This window comes from Oreochromis aureus, linkage group 7 (genome assembly GCF_013358895.1).
Source record: "Oreochromis aureus strain Israel breed Guangdong linkage group 7, ZZ_aureus, whole genome shotgun sequence".
Classification (NCBI taxonomy): domain Eukaryota; kingdom Metazoa; phylum Chordata; class Actinopteri; order Cichliformes; family Cichlidae; genus Oreochromis; species Oreochromis aureus.
Window position 1 is genome coordinate 17,132,313 of NC_052948.1, and position 19,197 is coordinate 17,151,509.

The window sequence follows — 19,197 nt, forward strand, 5'->3', positions numbered from 1 at the left end:
ATTTAGTAAGAGTACTAAAGTTAAACACAACTGGGCTTAAATTTGTGACTACATTGGTATTGGTGAGCATTACAGATTGCACGGCATTTTTCTTATCTGTTCGGTTACAATGTCTTCCCAGCAAACTCCAAAATTTACAGTGAAGATTACAGTACATTCAGCAATCTGTTATGAAGACACTGTAACCCGGCCGTATTTTAAGTGCAAATAAAATGTATTTCATATAACCAACATAAAGTTTAAGTAATGAGTAATCCTTGAAAGCATAACTAGTCTCATTACATGTCTTTTCCAGTATGTTCTTAGCTGGTTACTGGTTCCACATTATTATACTTGAGGGTGAATAAAGTGACATAAATAAATAATATTTCGTTCAATATAACAGTAGCATAAAAACGAGTGATGCCATTTGCTCTGCTGCCATTCTTGAAGAATTATAATTGTAAAGATAAATTAATAATCCCAAAACTATGCTTTGGTAGCTTAATAGTTATGTAATGGATGGTCTTACAATGCTGTGCATGTCATGAGCTGCCCCTATTTTGCTAGCAAACTAGGAAATAGGTGCAATAACGTATTGACACATGTAAACATAATTAGAAATAGTCAGAAACAGAGTGTGTACAATTTTAATAACACTGAAAGTCAGTATGATGACCATTATTCTTCAACACAGCCTGAACTCTCGTAGTTAAACTTTCTTGTAATTTCTTAAAGAAATTTTCAGGAATAGTTCTCGAGGATTCTTGAATGACTTTATTTTTAAATAAGGATGATCCCACACTGGTTCAATAATGTTGATCTCTGGGCTCTGGGGAGACCAATCCATGACTGATACGGTTGTGTGCTTTGGTGTTGCATGGCACACCAAAATCTGCCAGTGCTCCTTTGTATTCATAATTCCATCAATTTAGATAAATCCCCAACACCACTGACTGAATTCCAAATCCAAACCATGTTTACATGTGACTGTAGACACTCACTGTTGTATCTCTTTCCTGGCCTCTTCTGGACATATTAACAAAACTTGGGGTCATCACCTCATAAGACTTGTTACCACTGATTTCAAGTCCAGTTCTTTTGTAATTTTGCATATCTCATCCTTTTCTTAAGAATGGCTTTATGCCTACCACCTTTCCACTGAGACCATTTCTGATGAGGCTTTGGTGAAAAGTCGATGAATCAGCTGAAGGACCACATGCATCTCTCAGGTCTTGTGTCAGGTCTTTGCTTGATATTTTCCTATTTCTTAAAGACATAACTTTCAGATACTGTCCATCAGATGTTGCTAGTAGCTCTCTGAGAATCACTTTGTTGGAGCAAAACTACCATTTTATGCCTGTCAAATGGTGTTAAATGACATGTTTTTGCAACAGGCTGCTTTTAACACAGCGTGTATAGATATATTTTAGGTGCAAGAACTGGACTGAAAATGAATGAAAAAGCAGACAACGTCCAACGAAGAAACTTTTAAAGACCTCCTGAAAGCGTGAAGAGCTATGGCTCAAGACCAATTCTGGTCATTTGGAAGCAAAATGTAAAGAATTGAGGGGTGACTCAAGACATCTGCAAAAGATTGTCTAAACCTTTTAGATCCATCGCAATGACTTATATAATAAAATTGACTAAACTTTACAGTCAATATGCAGCATTTACACTCAAATCACTTTTAAAGTATAGCGTTAAAGTTAGAAAAGAATAACTTCAGCAAACATACATACAACAACAATAAACACACGACAATAAAATTTTATTACAATGACAGAATTTGAGCAATAAAAATTAATTTCATGTCAATCTAATTACAATCACCTCTATTTACATAGATATATATTTAGGGTATAATCATGTGAAGCCATCTGATTGACTTAAGTGCAAAGTACATTATGGGACAGTTTGAACAGTGAATTCTCCGCCAGTACATCATTGAGACTTTAGATTGCAGACTCCAGTCTAAGAATATAAAGTAAACATTTCTTACCCAAGCAGGAAGTGAACATTGCTCTAACATTGTTCTGAACGTGCTCTATGATAACTTATGAAGTGTGAAAAAAAAGCATTCCCAAACCACAAGAAATAGCTACATAATTTATTTAGGAATCTGCTGGATAGACGTGTGTTCACATGTTATGACAGCAGCTGTGTCCATAGTAATTAATGGATAATTCTCTTTTTCATCAGATCTGTGCTATGGCAATCCAAGCATGACATTAGACAATTGCATTAAAAGCATAGCCCAAAATTAAAGTCTAAAAATGGATTACTGACATTGAAACCTAAACATTATAAATGCATGTGGAAAAGATTCATGTGACTGTGCAAAAATAAAAATGGGTAAATCCCATCTCCACGAGAGAGCTCTAAAAACGATGTAAAAAGTAGTTACAGTAATTACAATGAAATCAGTAAAAACAAAATGCACAAAACTGGTGACTCCAGATGCTTTTTACAGATTTCTGGGAGCACTGAGGTAAAAACTTTTCAGCCAAGGCAAGCACAGCCAGCAGCTTCACACAACAGATATTAAAGCACAGCAGCCTCTTCGAAAGACTTGATCCATCTGTTAAAAAAACAAAAAAAAATTAATATTAATATAGTATTTTAATATTATTAATATTGTCACTACATGCAATAATAAATAACATCTCTCTCTACAGTACTTTTGGGCAGTCTCTGGGCTGTCAGCTTTAAAAATGTAGTAAACTTTGTTATGGTGGTAGAGTTTGAACTGCGACGTCTGTGAGGAATCAGCTTTTACAACAAATCCCAAAAGGGGCAGACTCTCCAAAGCCGCCACGTCCTGCATGAAGAAATGAAAAACAAACGTCGCATTAATTCTCTTTGTTCCAACGGTCATACTGAGCTTTTATTAATACAAGTTGAAGACTTTACCTCACTTGCTGCGTATTTGTACAGGACCTTGTCTTTAATGACGAACCATAACCTCTTCCCGTGCTTTTTAGCCACTTTGGACGCCTGCAGGTACCCACTCATAGAGGAGTTGTCTGTGTTGGCCGTCACCTTTAAAAAGTAAAAGCAATCTGATGAGTTTTCTAAACATTATATGAACCCAAGTTGGGACACTGTAAAATGTAAATATAAACAGAATGTAAATCTTATAAACCCCAATTTTTTTTCACAAGAGGAATTAAAAACATATCAAATGTTTAGAAATTTTACTATTTAATGAAAAATGTTAACTTATTTTAAATTTGATGGCAGCAAAACTTCTCAAAAAGTTGGGACAGCGGCAAAAATTGGCTGGAAAGAACTTTCTACAACTAATTAAGCTGGATACATAAAGACATGTTGAGGAGGTCATTTTAAATAAGCTGTGTTGGATTAAGGACACTCTAAAGCCTGCAGGACCCCAGCCGTCGAGCCCTTTAGTTGGTCAGTACAAAAGCCTGGATCTCTGATGGTACGGGGGTCGCACAAGAGCTTATGGAATTTGCAGCTTGCATATCTGAAAAGCCATTATTAATGCTGAGAGGTATAAAAAGCAATATATGGTCCCATACAGATGATGGGATCAGATGTTTTAAAAAAGTTTCGACTGTGAATAATAAATATACCACTGCAGTTTGTATTTTATTTACATTTTACACAATGTCCCAACTTTTTTGGAATTGTAATGGAAAGTGTATACAGATGAGGGCGACATTTGATCTACCTCTTTGAGGGCTGCGGGTATCAACTTCTGCTTTTTGTGGAAAGTAAACGCAGTTCTTTTTCCAAGTGGCTGGGTCTGTTCGCCTTTCTGCTCCAGAAGAACTTGGAAACACTGGTCACACACTCGAGTTAACTTGTTCTTTTTATATTCGAGAGGGAATTCATTGGAGGAGCAAGCCTGGCACGCAATCTGGTGGAAGAATAAAGCACAAGTTTCACTTTTTCTCTCCCCCTTCCATCCCTCCCTCATTCTGGACAGTAAGCATGTTGTACATCTGATGCCTCACCTTTCCGCACGCACGGCAGTGATGTCTCCTCCACGTTTGGGTGAACTTGGAGGTGCAGATCATACACATGGAGGCCCGCTTGTCAGGGATCCATATGGGGGCTTTGGATCCCAAAGGAGCACCATCGCCACCATCAGTGCCATCCACCTGAATATGAGTGGGAAAAAAAATATGAATGCACACAAGAGTTTCAGTGGCTACTCATATAATGTTAAATGTGTGCTTTGTTTTTTTGCTTTTTGTTTTGTTTTTTACATATACTTTGGTCACACATTGCAACAGCTGGAGATGTACTTTTTTAAGTGATCTTACCACATCTTGGGACTTGCCAGGGGTAAAGCTGCTCGTCTTCTTGGTGTGTTCACTGATCGCTGTGGAAATCGCTTCAAGCCATTCGTCCTGTTCCTTGGCCGAGCTACAGAAAGAGAAAACAGAGCGTGTAAAAAGACAAAACAAAATAGATTCAAGCAAAACAAGAACATACACTAATGAAATGAACTGTAATAACAACAACAACAACACACCATCTTAAATTACAAAGGCCTCTTTCATTTCTGATCATTACCTCGCAGAGAGAATGAAAGAGCGCTCCACGCTCACGATGTTCAGCTCGTTCTGATAGGCCTCTTGACTCGGTTTGCTAACCTGTAATTATTTTCACTGTGAGCCGTGATGCCAGCATAAAGAGGATCTCGTAATGTGAGAAAATGTGAAAATTGACAAGACAGAATAAGAAAGAGTTCTCACCTTCATGCCTCTGAGGGGCAGCATGTTTTTGAACATGAACTGGCCTGACTGAACGGGTTTGGTGTACAGCAACATGTCGTTAAACTAAAGGGAAAATGACATGAAATATTATTTTCATTCTGTCATGACCATTGAGTCTCAAATACACCAGTAGCCCTTAATAAGATTATTAAAATGTGGGAAAAATATTAAACAAATGTGGAAAGACATCTGAGCACCATGAAAGCTAAATCTGTTAATCAATCCAAGTTCCTTATATCAGCTCAACAGAATGTATGACCACAGGAAGGGAACCATGAGTGGAGGCACATGACAGAAACACTGCTGTTCGATTGTGATTTGGTTATGAAAGCATGAAATAAAAGGAAATATCGACTATACCAGGAAGAACATTCTGGGCTGCATGACTTTCCTGGACAGCTTCATCAAGATCCCCTCTTTAAGGTATATCTGGAAAAAAAGGAAAAGAAAAAGAAATCAGAACACTGTAAATTAGCCAAAATTTTCTGACCCTGATTCCTTCCCATATTTTACTTCATCACTCATCTCGCTGCCTTTTCTTTATCCAGAACTTCTCGTTGCAACTTGTGAAGAAAATCACTTTGCAGAGCTTGAAGTTGATTATTGTGTCCAATTTGTGGACTACTGCGGGCCAGTATTAGCAGCCCGCCTTAATAATTTTGTAATTGTTGAGCAGTCAATACTGCTGCTGTGCTTCACATCACATGGCAAGATGGCGGCTTAGTGGTTAGCAAGAATATCCTGGACTCAGACACACTCCTGTGTGCCATTTGCATGGTCTCCCAGTGCTTGTGTGGGAGCTTCAGTTTCTCCCATCAATAAATAACATGCTCGGTTAATGCTGCCTACGTCAGCCCAGGAAACTCTTGCAAAACATATTGTTAATCTCAACTGAGGAAACATTGTGTTCCCACTTTCTCACCAAGTGGAACAACTCAGTTAAATATGCCCAAGCATGTTATGTAAAGATCAGGCTAGTCAAATAAACCAGACTCTGGTGGTTACACCTGCTTGAGTACAGTATGTATCGCCTAACGGGAAACCAGTTTAGCTGCTTCAGTTTTTCCTGGGGTTCTTCATGCTGGAAAAGTGTGATGGCTCACTGGGACATTAGAATCAGAGAGCGATTATCCGTGTTAGCCCAACCTTTGCTTTTCCTACACTGATATGCCTGTGTGTATGTACTAAATCTAGCAAAAGCTTTATGACCTCACCCGGCCAGGCTGGACAATCTCATGGTTGCCAATCAGACGGCACTGGACACGGATCATGCTCTGGAAGATATCCTGAGAAAAAAAACGAGTGGAATGTGTAAGTAACGTGTATCGGGGATTCACCATGTGATTGCTTATCATGAAATTTCTATTTTGCTCTCACCCCTTGTTTCATGAAGTCATTTGCATGACTGGCCACCTCTTTCACTATAGCAAGGGCAGCTGAATGGACAAACATTTGTAATTGTCACACACATGACATGAAATATTTCCATTCCACTAACACCATCAAGAATATTTACGGATCTGCAGATTTAAAAAAATAAATCAAAATAAAGGTTATGTCGTTACCTTCTGTGTCTTTGTAGTCGTCTGCATCTTCAGGCAGGTTTTTTAGATAATCTGAGACAAAATAAAGAAACATTTAAGTTTTGCGATCAACAGTGTAACCACAACAAGTGATCAATAAGTACGCAAATGGGTGTTAAGGGCTCAGTCTCTATAGCCAATTCCTGGAATGATTCAGAACTTAAATCCTGGATGAAAAGGTCTTCAGGTGTTTACATAACGCAGCTATACAAGAGTGACGTGGGAAACATTCATCATATGTTGGCACTGACCGATTAACCAGACTCGTGAATCCACAAGCTCACTCTCGTTGAAGCTTACGTTATGTCACCAAATCTGATTTGGACTGCACTTCAAAAGCCGTATTATACAAGGAGTGAAGAAGGAGCACAAAAGATTTTCCTAATAAGCACCAGAGGGCAGCATGATGCCTGAGATGAGGCATCAAAGGCTGCGCCAACGTGTCCAAAACTACAACAATGAGCTGAGTTTGTACTTAAGTTAAACTCACCTTTAAGTATTAAATAAGAAACATGAAGATCTATTGCAATGACTCTTTACAGGTTTACCTGTGAGTAGCAGCTGATACTGAGGAATCCTCTGTACGGGTTTTAACAGGTAATGCTTCAGAGCCAAGCTGGCACAGCGTGGACTAGCCTTAACAAAAAAAGACAAAAAAAACAAATCAACATTTAATGGGTTTTGTTTTGTTTTTTTAAAAAAGGGAGCAAAGACACCCACTTACACACAGAACAGGTTGAGCACCATTACCTCAAATTCCCGTACTACTGCGCCAAATGCTGGATTCTTCTTAGTCTGCTCATCCAGAAGAACCACATTCCTGTCAAACTCACCAATGTATGTCGAGTACATCTTCAGATAGGGCCCCTGTTTCAGGAAAATGTCTGCTACCTGGGGATTCTCGTTCCTGTAAACAAAACCGAGCGAAAAGAAAAACACAGTCAGTTCCTCGATCGATCTAGGTGATTAGGAGGGGGGTGGGGGGTGGGTATACTTTGGTCCATACTTTGGTTTTATAGTATCTAGTTTTTCTCCTATAGAGTAGATGAATAATCAAAAACATGGGAAAATATACATTCCTAACCCAGAGCTTGAATACTTCCTCATGAACAGAAAATATACGCCAGTGTTCTGAGTTCCCTCTTTACCTGACTAACCACACTTTCAACAGGCATTAACAGCACCACATAGGTATCATGACTTAATTTAAGACCGTGGGCATTAGTATGGTGTTAAAACATTAAAACATCCCACTACTTCTGAAGACTATCGGTTATTACTGCATGGTTTAGCTCCCAATCAGCTACAAGAGCACATGTAAAGCTCTCAGTAAATAAAACAAAAAAACTTTGTTATACCATTTGGCTATTCTTTGTCTCAGTTCAGAGAGGAGGTTTTGGTTGAGTTCGTAGAGTTGTGGGAGGGAGTACAGTATCTGGTTTAGAAGACGGTCCTCAATCACAGGCTTCCCACTCTGGCGAGAGGCTTTAGACACTGCATCACGGAAGTCCTGTTGATAGACAGATAAAAATCAGATGGGAAAAAACGAAAACAACAACAACAACAACCCCCCCCAAAAAAGGAAATATACAGATAATGCCAAAGATGGCATTTACTGAACTCTACTGAACTGGTCCTCTAATAGACTGAAAACGCACTGTAACTTGATGTCACAGGATCACATAGTGCTAAATCACAACATCTGCCTCAAGGCACTTTATGTTGCAAAGTAAAGACCCTACAATAACAGAGAGAAAACCCCCCAAATAAAATGACCCCATATGAGGAAGCACTTGGCGACAGTGGGAAGGAAAAACTCCCTTTTAACAGGAAAACTCCGGCAGAACCAGGCTCAGGGAGAGGCGGCCATCTCCTGTGACCGGTTAGGGGTTAAGAGGGCAAGACAGGACAAAAGACACACTGTCATTCTTTTAAAATAAATCATGACCAAAGAAATATTAAATAAACAGCAGCCAACACTGAGCATGCCATTTATGGTTCGTTTTCTGGTGGTTTACAGAGACACATGGCAAATGAAACTGCCAACAGACCATGTACCCAGTAGAGAGCTCCTGTGGTTAATGTGTGATTTCCTCCTACTAAAAAAAAAAAAAACAGCTGACAGTGTTGGAGGCGGGTCATATGGTGAAGGATGTAGCAAAAAGAAAATAAAAAACATGTACGTTTAACGAGATAAGAAAAAAAACTACGCTGCAGACAGTCAGCAGTAACAAACGTGTGATGTTAGGCTTGTTGGTTTTGAACAAAAGGCCAGTTTGGTTATCTTGTTTCCATTATAACACATGGGTTAGACAAAACAAAGCAGCTAAATCAAAGTAGCTTTTATTGTCTGCATTTAGATCCTGAGAACAAGAGCATCTAAGAATATGCAGTACCAGATAAATCAGATAGAATATACATGCTGTGGTGAGTGCCGATGTCTGTTTGAGTATCTGACACAGCTGGGTAAATAGAAAGCCACTTTAACATTGCTTTGAACTTCATCTGACCTGTTCTTCATATCTCTGCAATCCACAGAGACCCGAGCGCTTCCCATCTATGCTATACAGTCATAGGCGGGAGTCGTCACTTATCACTCAAGGCTACTACGTCCTACGTACCAGCCCTGATCAAATTTCCTCACACTTGACACTGCAATTCCTGAATTCATCACATCTCCTCTTCCTGAGCAGATATGATGAACTGTCAAGAAAAAGCGAAGACTCAACAAACAAACAGACACAGATGTGGAGATTCTCGTAGAGATAGGGAGTCCTTTACTTATAGTGAGATCACTGATCTAAGAGAGCGTTGGTTACGAGTTGGTTAGACTGGTTGGACGACACATAAAAATATTGTTCTTCCCTTCTTGTCGCGTTGCAATTGTTGCAGGGGAAGTACAGCAAAGGAATCAGATCATTTTTTTGGCAGCGTGAACCGTTTGAGGTTAAAACAACGCGACTGTGTTTCATTCAGAGCAAGTGTAGTGTTACAATAAGAACCCTGTATTGCCAAAAGGACGGGGAAAAGTCTGGTGTGCCCTTCTATGAGGATCAAATCAAACACATATGGAGAATTGGGCTCCGACACTAGACCACCACTGGCTCAAATATATACCCACAGGTCTTTTCACGGCAAACACGGTGGTTGCTTTTGTTTAAAGGGTGACATGTGGAGGTACTCACAACATGAAGCAGCTTCAGGACGTCAACGAACCTGGAAAAACAAAATACAGTTATAATGGTTACACAATCTTTGCCTCCATACAACAATATATCCTCATGTTTTGGTGAGGTTTTGACATAACTGTGTCTGTCTACTCATTACAATGAAGGTGAACGGAATTTATTTTCCAGTCAGGCGTTTACACACAGATCCTGCTAGATTCTACCACCTCCCCCACTGCCATTCATACTACACCAAAGTAGTTTATCGTTTTTTAATTATATAGCACATCTAATTACAACAGCAACGTTGACCAAAGTGCTGTACAGAAATACAAAATAACTAGTACCAAATAACTTATATTATTAGTACCAAGCACCAAATACCTCTTATACTGTACAGGGTGGGCCATTCATATGGATACACTGTAATAAAATGGGAATGGTTGGTGATATTAAAGTCCTGTTTGTGGCACATTAGTATATGTGAGGGGGCAAACTCCTCAAGATGGGTGGTGACCATGGTGGCCATTTAGAAGTCGGCCATCTTGGATACAACTTTTGTTTTTTCAATAGGAAGAGGGCCATGTGACACATCAAACTTATTGGTAATGTCACAAGAAAAACAATGGTGTGCTTGGTTTCAATGTAACTTTATTCTTTCATGAGTTATTTACAAGTTTCTCTTTGTTCACAGCCATTGACATGTCGAAGAGGTTAACACATGAGGAGGCGGATCGAAATTGTGTTGATATCTGGTGAACGCAGTAACCGGGTCATTGCAGCAGATTTCAATGCAAGACACACCCCTACGAGACCACCCATCTCCCATGCTACAGTTAGCAAACTGCTTGCTAAGTTTCATGAAACTGGTTCAGTGTTGGATTTGCCAAAATGTGGACGCAAGAAAACTGTCATTAATGAAGAAACATCAGTGGCTGTCCTAGCTTCATTCCGCAAGAGCCCACAGCGTAGCACTCGCCGCATGTCACTGGAGAGTGGCATTAGTCGAACATCCCTTCGGCGGATATTAGCTACTCACAAATGGCACCCTTACAAACTCCAGCTACTGCAGCATCTCAACGAGGATGACCCAGATCGGCGCACAGAATTTGCAGAATGGGCAAAACAAAAATTGGAACAGGACCCTCAGTTCACGCAGAAGATTTTGTTCAGTGATGAGGCAAACTTTTATGTGAATGGTGAAGTTAACAAACAAAACCACCGCTATTGGTCTGACACTAACCCACATTGGATGGATCCCTCCAAGACTGTTGGAACAACAAAAGTGATGGTTTGGTGTGGTATATGGGGTACAACGATAGTGGGTCCATTCTTCATCAATGGAAACCTCAAGGCCACTGGATATTTGAAATTGCTACATGATTGCTACATGTTTCCCTCTTTATGCACTGAAGCTGGCACACTCCCTGAGTTTTTCCAGCAAGATGGTGCACCACCACATTATGGGTGCCAGGTCCGAGCATTCCTAGATGAACAGTTTCCTGGAAAGTGGATTGGTCGTCGTGGGCCAGTTGAATGGCCCCAAGGTCTCCGATCTGACCCCTTAGACTTATCTTTGGGGTCATCTGAAGGCAATTGTCTATGGTGTGAAGATACGAGATGTGCAGCACCTGAAACTACGGATACTGGATGCCTGTGCTGGCATTTCTCCTGCGGTGTTGCTATCAGTGTGTGAAGAGTGGGAGAAGAGGGTTGCATTGACAATCCAATGGGCAGCACATTGAACACATTTTATAAGTGGTCAGAAGCTTGTAAATAACTCATGAAAGAATAAAGTTACGTTGAAACCAAGCACACCATTGTTTTTCTTGTGACATTACCAATAAGTTTGATGTGTCACATGGCCCTCTTCCTATTGAAAAAACAAAAGTTGTATCCAAGATGGCCGACTTCTAAATGGCCACCATGATCACCACGCATCTTGAGGAGTTTGCCCCCTCACATATACTAATGTGCCACAAACAGGACTTTAATATCACCAACCATTCCCATTTTATTACGGTGTGTCCATATGAATGGCCCACCCTGTATTAAAAGCCAGTGAATACACATGTATTGTTAGATGAGATTGCCTCTGTGTACTAGCCTACACCCTTGGTATGGCTAAAAGCAAAAGATCATTTGATCTAAGAGATCTAGAGGGTGCATAAGACTGCAAGAGGTCAGACAATTACCCGGGAGCTTGTCCATTCAGGGCTTTGTAAGTCAACAATAAAATTTTAAAATTAATACTGATGGGAACAGGGAGCCAGTGGAAAGAAGCAAGCACCGGGGAAATGCGTTCAAGTTGCAGCATTCAGGACCAACTGCTGTCTTGCAAGGCAGGTCCGACTAATTCCAACATATAATATAGTTAAACAATACAAGACACACACCAGATAATCTGGATGGTAAGCTACTAGAACTTTTTCTTTAATAATTCATGTAGAAAAACTGAGAAGTACTGTTGAAATTGCACTTTTTATCAATTAAATGTTTAGTTAAATGGCTTTTTCTCCAGTCTTTTTTCCTTCAGTGTGTAAGTTAATGTTGCAAACACCAAGAGAAACTTTTAATCTAAAAAACCCCACAACAAACCTGAGAGACAGACATCCCAAAACCTGGGCAAAATTATCCTACACTATGTGCACAGCTGGAGTTCAAGAAATGTAAATGAGGGGGAAAAAAAGGACACTCACACACTCTCAGAGGTCATAATTTCTTGGGCAATGTTGAATATCTTGTTTTTCTTCTTTTCACTCGCCGTCTGATGAAGAATAAATAAAAACAGTACAGTAAATGTAGCATACAGAACTGCTCGCTGCAGACAGACAAGATGCAATAATAATATATTCATCTATTAGCAACAGCATGAAGATGATGCATACATCTATTTTTAAAAAAAAGGAAGGTGTGTTCTCCCCTGCAGGACTAAGTTGCCTGCAACCTTAAATTTCTTGCAATGAACAAACCCTGTCAGCATCTAACAGCATCTGCTCCTCACCGTTTTCTCCTCCGGCTGCTCAGGGTCACCTTTACTTGAGTCAGAGCTGCTGTCATTCTCGCCTTCGTCTTCTGAGGTTGTGTGGATAAAGTCATCATCCAACGGCACCTCGAGAAAAATGTCTTTTTCAAAGGAGCTTCTGTAAAAAAAAAAGTCAGAAACACATGTTTGTAAAGAGGAAAACGGGGACCGACAAACACAAACACGGGGCAGGTAGTCTTGACACAGAACTACCTGAAGGCATTTATTCTGCATTTGAAAGGCGTTGACACACCTTTAAAATACACATGGCACACAAGCGAGAGGAAGGGAATTTTAGAAGAATGAGGAAGATTTCTGATATAAAAAAAAACTCTCCTCAGCATTTAATCCCAAGAATTTATTATACAGGACCATTTATTATTAAAAGTCATAGAAATGCACATAGGAAAGGGAGGACTTGACGCCTTTGAATATTCAATCTAATCATCAATACAATCACAAGCCTACTCCTGCTGCAGCTTTTTACATCTGCTTACAGAACTCAGAAATAAGGCATCGTCACGCTTTTGGCAAGTTAACCCAGCAGCTTTAACGGGACTTCACATGAACAGCTAACAGGAAATTGTGCCAAAGATGCGCCGCATGTCTAAAATGCCACAATTCCCAGAGGATTCTTAGAAGGCACCTCCCTGAACAAAACTAACAGAGAAAGAAACCAGACAAAGCTAAGGGGGAAAAAAAATGCATGAAGCCGGTCTGTGCCCCCTTTAAAACAGCTGTAGTATTTTGCAGTGAGCGGTCTCTGTTATGAGCCAACGAGCCAACATGTGAGTGTTTTAACCAAAGCGCTGCGACATGCTAAGCTGTTGGAGGCAGCGTGTACAGTTACACAAACTGTAATCCTATTTTCCAGCTGACTTCTGCAAACTGCTCATTCAAAACCAGACATGTGAAATTCTTTGCCTACTAACAGGATTACTACACAGATTACTTCAGGGAATATACACAATGGAAAAAATAATAATAAATAAAAAACTGGAGCCAATGAAGACGCAGAGTGAGAAACTTTTTTTTTTTAAAGGGTCAGTTCACTAAAAAGTAAAAAGTAAAAATGTATCCATTCAGTCTCTTATGATGAATGTATGTAGATCTGCAGAAACAGGGCGCGATATCTAACAGTGCAAACACACAAATCTGTACATAAACAGATTGAATGCACAAATCTGTGATATTTTCTCAGCTGAATTTGTTCATAACCTGCAAACAAAGTTAGAACATGTTCAGGAACAAATAATAAAGAAGAGAAAGCACATCTTAAAACTTTACTATTACTACCACTAATAATGTTGATGATCATAATTATTTCATCCATCTCCAAAAGTTGAATCTGTTCATCTGGACGTAGCGTAACGCTACGTCCAGATGAACAGATTCAACTTTTGGAGATTTACTTTCCTGGATAATTGAGAATGCATCAAGATATTTCATCCATCCATTTTCTTCCACTGATTCAATTTAGGATTGAAGGTGGAGGGGAGACAGCAATAATTTGGACAAGTCGCTAAAATATTGCAAGAAACCATTCACAGTCACATTCACACCTATGGCCAATTTAGAAACACTGGATAGCCCAAGCGGCATGTCTTTGGACTCTGCAGGAAGGTGGAGTACATGGAGAGAAAATGCAAACTCCACACAGAAAGACCGGCCGGCACAACATCGTGCCATGATAACACTTTCATTTGCCATTATTTACAGTTTTCCAAAACGACAGAAACGAAATAAAACACTAACAGAATTAAATTAATGACAGAGGGCAAAAATTAAATTAAATGTTTAGAAAATGGGAGCGAAAGTAGACAGGATGTAGTATTAGGCATCTGTAGTTTAACAAACCAATACAAAGACCAAACAAAACATCGTCCTTCACACATGAAACATTTGGAAATGTTCTGGTTACTATGATTATTCAACTGTATCTTATCCTAGTCAGGTACTTCTTATCATTTCTAGAAATGAATGATAAGATGATGCTTGGCAATATCGCGTAAATGCTGGAGGATGTTTTTTTGTTTTGTTTTTCCAGTAAGTGTAGTGACTTTGTTTTTTTTTATCTTGGGCTGATAGATCGGACGCTCCTTCCTTCATTTTGTTCTGGTCTGTTCATGCCAAGTCTTTTCTATTTTGTTTGTTTGATTGCTTTTTAAACCACAGTTACCATCTCCAGGAAAATAATAATCATCAGCTCTATTATCTGAAGGCCCTGAAACCGTTTGAAAGGTGTTGCTGCTTTTGTGGTTTCCTCCTTTGACACTACTGTTTCCATTTCTTCACCCCTTATTTATTTATACATTTATTTAGTACTAACTTAAAGCATCATCATCACTTTCTTCATTACATCTTAGTGTTGATCATGGGATGCAGATTACAGATTATACTAAGTCACTACAGAACAAAACTGGCCAGTGGACACGCTGCATGAATCTGATGGGAATTTTGTGAGAAGCATAAGCACGTCGCCACCCACACATTTGTGAACAAAGCCCAGAAACTCCTTTTGTTCCCCTAATGCACACATCACTAACAGTATATTATAAATATATATACACTTTTTAGCATTGGGTAGTTTAAGTTGGGATTGCAGGTTTTTGCTTTGAAAACAAACAAATCTAACTATCATTATAAAATTTTTAAAAAGTCTGATATTGAGTTCTGATGAACGGTTTCCTCGGTTTAAGCAGCAGAGTTTTAATTCACCTCCACTCTATTGAACTGAGCCTTTACGAAGGGAAACAGGTGTAGTTTTAGTGCCTTCCTAACACCAGATAACTGTAGAGCTGCAAACACCATGACACTGAGAAAGCTCTTCTTAAACCACAGACATGTGGATTGCATTGATCTAGTATGTATTCTTCCCTTCTAGGCTAAAGATTGTCTCTGCCTGTAATAATAACAACATAATTATACTTTAAACTTGTGTAGTCTAAGTCAGTGTGTCAAAGCTATGCAAGCACACCATACCTGTCAAACTACCCTGACAGGAATTAGCAAAACAAACAATGTGAAGGCCCTCTGCGCTCTTCCCTTACGGCCTCTGTCATCAGCAACATATTTTGCAGATGAATGGTTGTTTAAAAAAAATTTGAGGACGCAACAAAGAATATGCTGTTAAAAACAAATCAGGTTTAGAGGTAGTCGAGTATTTCAGGTCTACCTGTCAAAGAGTGCTGGTGTCTGTTGGTGGTCTTTCTCCAGGGACATATATGGATCCTGCACCTCATAAATGTCCTCATTATCATACACCGAGCTCTCCGAGGGGTCAGGGTGTAAGTATAAGCCCTGTGGGTCAGCGTAAACTGAGCTCTGCCATGGTTTAGGCTGCGAGTAGAGGTCCTGAGGATATGGCCCTGAATTTCCCACATTGCCGTAGTCTAATATCTCCTCATACACAGGGGTGTCCTCAAATGGGACAACTTCTCCTTCATCTTCTCCGTCCACATTTTGCTCGAACTCAGTAAATGGAGCAGAGAATTTACGTTCGGGATAGTTCTGCCCTAGGTCTTCGTCGTTGTCAACACTTAGTTCATTATCATCGAGAGTGAAGTCTGTGAACTGGTCTTCTTTTTCCGTCTGTCTGGGTAACCTAGTTGTTGATAATTTCAAAGGCAATTTCCGGAAAGAATTTGACTTCTGTACTTTTTTAGAGTGAATGATATCAGCACCGGAGAAGGACTTGGCTTTGCTCAGACTGGAGCGAGATTGCCTTTTGACTTCAGCTGCTGGATGGTTACCGCTTGATTTGTCAGTGGAAGGCAGAGGAAGTTCCTTCTTTTTCCCGTGTCCTTCAATCTCCCTCGCTGCTCTCTCCTCAGAGGATCCCTTATTCTGATTCAGCATCTTTTTTCTCTGGGGCTTCTTTGGAGGTACTTTACCCATCCCAATTTTCTCCGCTGTGGCAACAGGCTGGCTGAGGGCCGGCTGGCTGTGCAAAATGCCACGAGCTTCCTCCTCATCAGCCTTTCTTTCCCTCTGAATCTTTTTATTATCCTTTTCAGCAGAAAAATCCAACTCATGAGTGCCGCGGGCCCAATCTAGATGTTCCCCTTTTACGTCCTTTGCAATTGCCTGAGGAGCCGAGCTCAGTACTTTTTCAAGCTCAGACAGAAAAGGTTTTTTCTTGGGAGGAGGAGCTGGAGGGGGCCAAGTTTTCACTGATGGAAAAACTGGCAGCTTCTTCTCACTTTCAGGTGCACTGACAGACAGCGACGACGTGCCCTTCCTGTCTGGTGACGCCGCCACGTTTTTGGTGTTTATTTCTCTGAAATCTTGGCTTACAGACTCTTCCCTCTCGTTCTCCACCTTTTCCTGATGGTCCTGAAAGGCTTGCTTGGGTTTCCGTAGTACAGGGATAGGGCTGGGCTTCCTAAGGGGAGCTGGGTTTACTTTGGGTCGTGGCACACTGAGAGCATCTTCCTCTGGTACTCGTCCAGGTACACTGTCAAGAATTTCATCATTTGCCTCATTGCCCCGAGTTCTGTGAGGAGAAGTTGGCCGAAAAGCCACCTTAGGACGGGAAATGTTAGTGTCTACAGTGACATTTTGGTAAATAGCATGTGCGTCTTGAACAGACTGATAGTGATTATGGGTGGGAGAAGCATTCGTCTCTCTGCAGTGTTCATTGTCTGTTTTCTCTCTGCTATGATTGCAGGTGCCATGAGAATTCACAACAGTTTTTCTGTTTTCCTCGCTTTTGCCCTTTTGCGGTGCTTTTAAATCTCTCTCGAGCTTTTCTCTGCTCGTTGGCCTGTTTTTGACACACGTGCAGTTGTCACTGCTGCACAGACAAATAGGAACAACATAATCCCAGTCAGGCTTTTTGCTCTCGTGCTGCAGTCCATTTTGGGAGCCAAGACGACCTACAGTCTGGGGCGTATCTGACACAGATGTCTGACGTGGGCTCGTCCAGACAGGTTGCCTCTCTTCCACGTGAACGTTGAATTTAGAGGGGCAGGGTTTGGGAGCTAGCGCCGGTTTCACCTTCCTCTGTGTGCCAGGAGATGGTTGTGAGAGGCCACCTTTTCTGGGGATCAAAGGAGATTGCCGTGGACTTCCGCAGTAAGGCAGCTTTGGTTTAGGGGCCACAGGTGGCTTATGCATACCTGGGAATAGAGAAATGAAAGATATGAAGTTGGGATTCGAGGTAAAGTTATTTCCTCTGACTCTCAGTGAAAACAACATCAAAATGACTAATCTAAACACCACGATAGTTACAACACTTACTGTGTTTTCTTTCACTGCTGAGCCTAACCACCGTATACATCATAAACAACCTCTTCAAGGGTTCAAATATCACATGATTTTTGTTTGCCCCTCTATGTAGCAGCACATTACTCCAGGTAATAGCTCGAGTCAACACGCAAAAGAGCAGGTGGGAGATGAAGAGTGGGAGAAGCAGTAAAATGCAACCCTGTTGACAGGCAGGTTTTCAAATATTTCCCTGTTCAACAAGACACAGTTTGAACTGCTGACTGCGAACAAAATCAATACAAAACTACAGATAGTCAAACGTAACTTCATTTAGAGCTATGCTGTTTAAATGAATACCAAGCAGGTTAAACCTAAACAGATGAAATTTATACTGAGCAGGAATAGAAAGAAAGAAAAAAAAACTGTTAAACTAAAGTAAAGAAGTAAATCTTCTCTGAGCATTTACTATTTCCTGATTAGCCTTTATCAGCTCACCGTGTTCACGTATAAATCAGAAAAGTCATCGAACGGGGAACTTACCTGAGTTCATCATCGCTCCACTCACTTCGCTTCTGTTTTTCCTTCTTTATTGTTTTCCGGTCTTTACATTAAAAATAAATAAATAAATCAGTCCCGCAGACAAAAGTCCTTCATGTCCGGATAAAGTTCAGATCGTCGATTTACAATGTGTCAAATAATGGACATTTTCTTTGATTTTAACCCGAGCGGCACACGTGATTCCGCCGCAAACAAGTTCTTCTCTCTGGAGGCGCACCGGCTGTTGCTGCCCTGCGATATGTAGCCAGCCAATAGCCGCGAGCTTCCTTTTTGTTTCCGAGGACGATCCACTAGGGGCCCCCCAGGAGCCACAGACGGCCAAGTCAATCTTTGCATCCAAATCTTTCACAAATTGGCATTATTATGAGTTGTCATACTGTGAAAGAATCTCTTCTCCACACGACAGCAATAAACACTGACTTGTAGTAAGATTTAATGCTTGCTCATGACTGCTCAGGAATTCTGCGAGGTGCCATGCATGCATATCTTTCCGCCTACATCATCTTTTCTATTATTAATGGTATGACTAAGAAGCCAAAACTATGCGAGGAAGCCAGCAGCTCCTTTGTAACACATATTTTGCGTAGAGGAAGAAATACTTGGAAAAAAATCTTTTCCCATCAGTTCCCTCCTTGTGTCAGCAGGTTGATATTTTTTTGTTTGTTACAGGAAGTATCACAAAGAAAGTCAGATGACTGACAGCTTGACATGATGAATAATATGAAGGACTAAATACAGATAATGGATTAGTTATTGATTTTTTTTTAAAGCGCATTTTTGCCATGTTTATTTGGCCAAGTCGAAACTCAATCACTCATCACTGAATCCAGGAACTTGTGGCAGATCTCTTGCCCCTGATCCATGTTTTATTTCATGGAGGAATATCGAGTGTGTGACAAGACAAGGGAATGCTGGAGGGCGTTTTGGTC

The 19,197-nt window shown here is 40.4% G+C and overlaps 1 protein-coding gene across 1 annotated transcript; it reads right to left on the bottom strand.

Moving 5' to 3' along the window:
* Positions 1-1,731: 1,731 nt before the first annotated feature.
* Positions 1,732-18,710, bottom strand: LOC116332701 (FYVE, RhoGEF and PH domain-containing protein 6-like). The gene is made up of 20 exons (XM_031755745.2): positions 18,251-18,710; positions 15,678-17,622; positions 12,482-12,620; positions 12,177-12,244; positions 9,496-9,526; positions 7,669-7,820; positions 7,061-7,217; positions 6,859-6,946; positions 6,293-6,343; positions 6,105-6,163; positions 5,942-6,013; positions 5,088-5,156; positions 4,707-4,790; positions 4,525-4,604; positions 4,272-4,374; positions 3,960-4,106; positions 3,674-3,862; positions 2,893-3,021; positions 2,661-2,800; positions 1,732-2,560 (listed from the first exon to the last, which is right to left on the bottom strand). The coding sequence occupies exons 1-20, from the start codon at positions 18,261-18,263 to the stop codon at positions 2,524-2,526; spliced, it is 3,753 nt and encodes a 1,250-aa protein (XP_031611605.2). The 5' UTR covers positions 18,264-18,710; the 3' UTR covers positions 1,732-2,523.
* Positions 18,711-19,197: the final 487 nt, after the last annotated feature.

What these genes read in the sequence shown, in the direction of transcription:
- LOC116332701 (XM_031755745.2), bottom strand. An exon ending in GTATCAGCTGCTACTCACAG is followed by an intron (nt 6,344 to 6,858) that starts GTAAACCTGTAA and finishes ATTTTGTCTCAG; the next exon opens with ATTATCTAAAAAACCTGCCT. An exon ending in TACCCGCAGCCCTCAAAGAG is followed by an intron (nt 3,022 to 3,673) that starts GTAGATCAAATG and finishes TACTTTTTAAAG; the next exon opens with GTGACGGCCAACACAGACAA.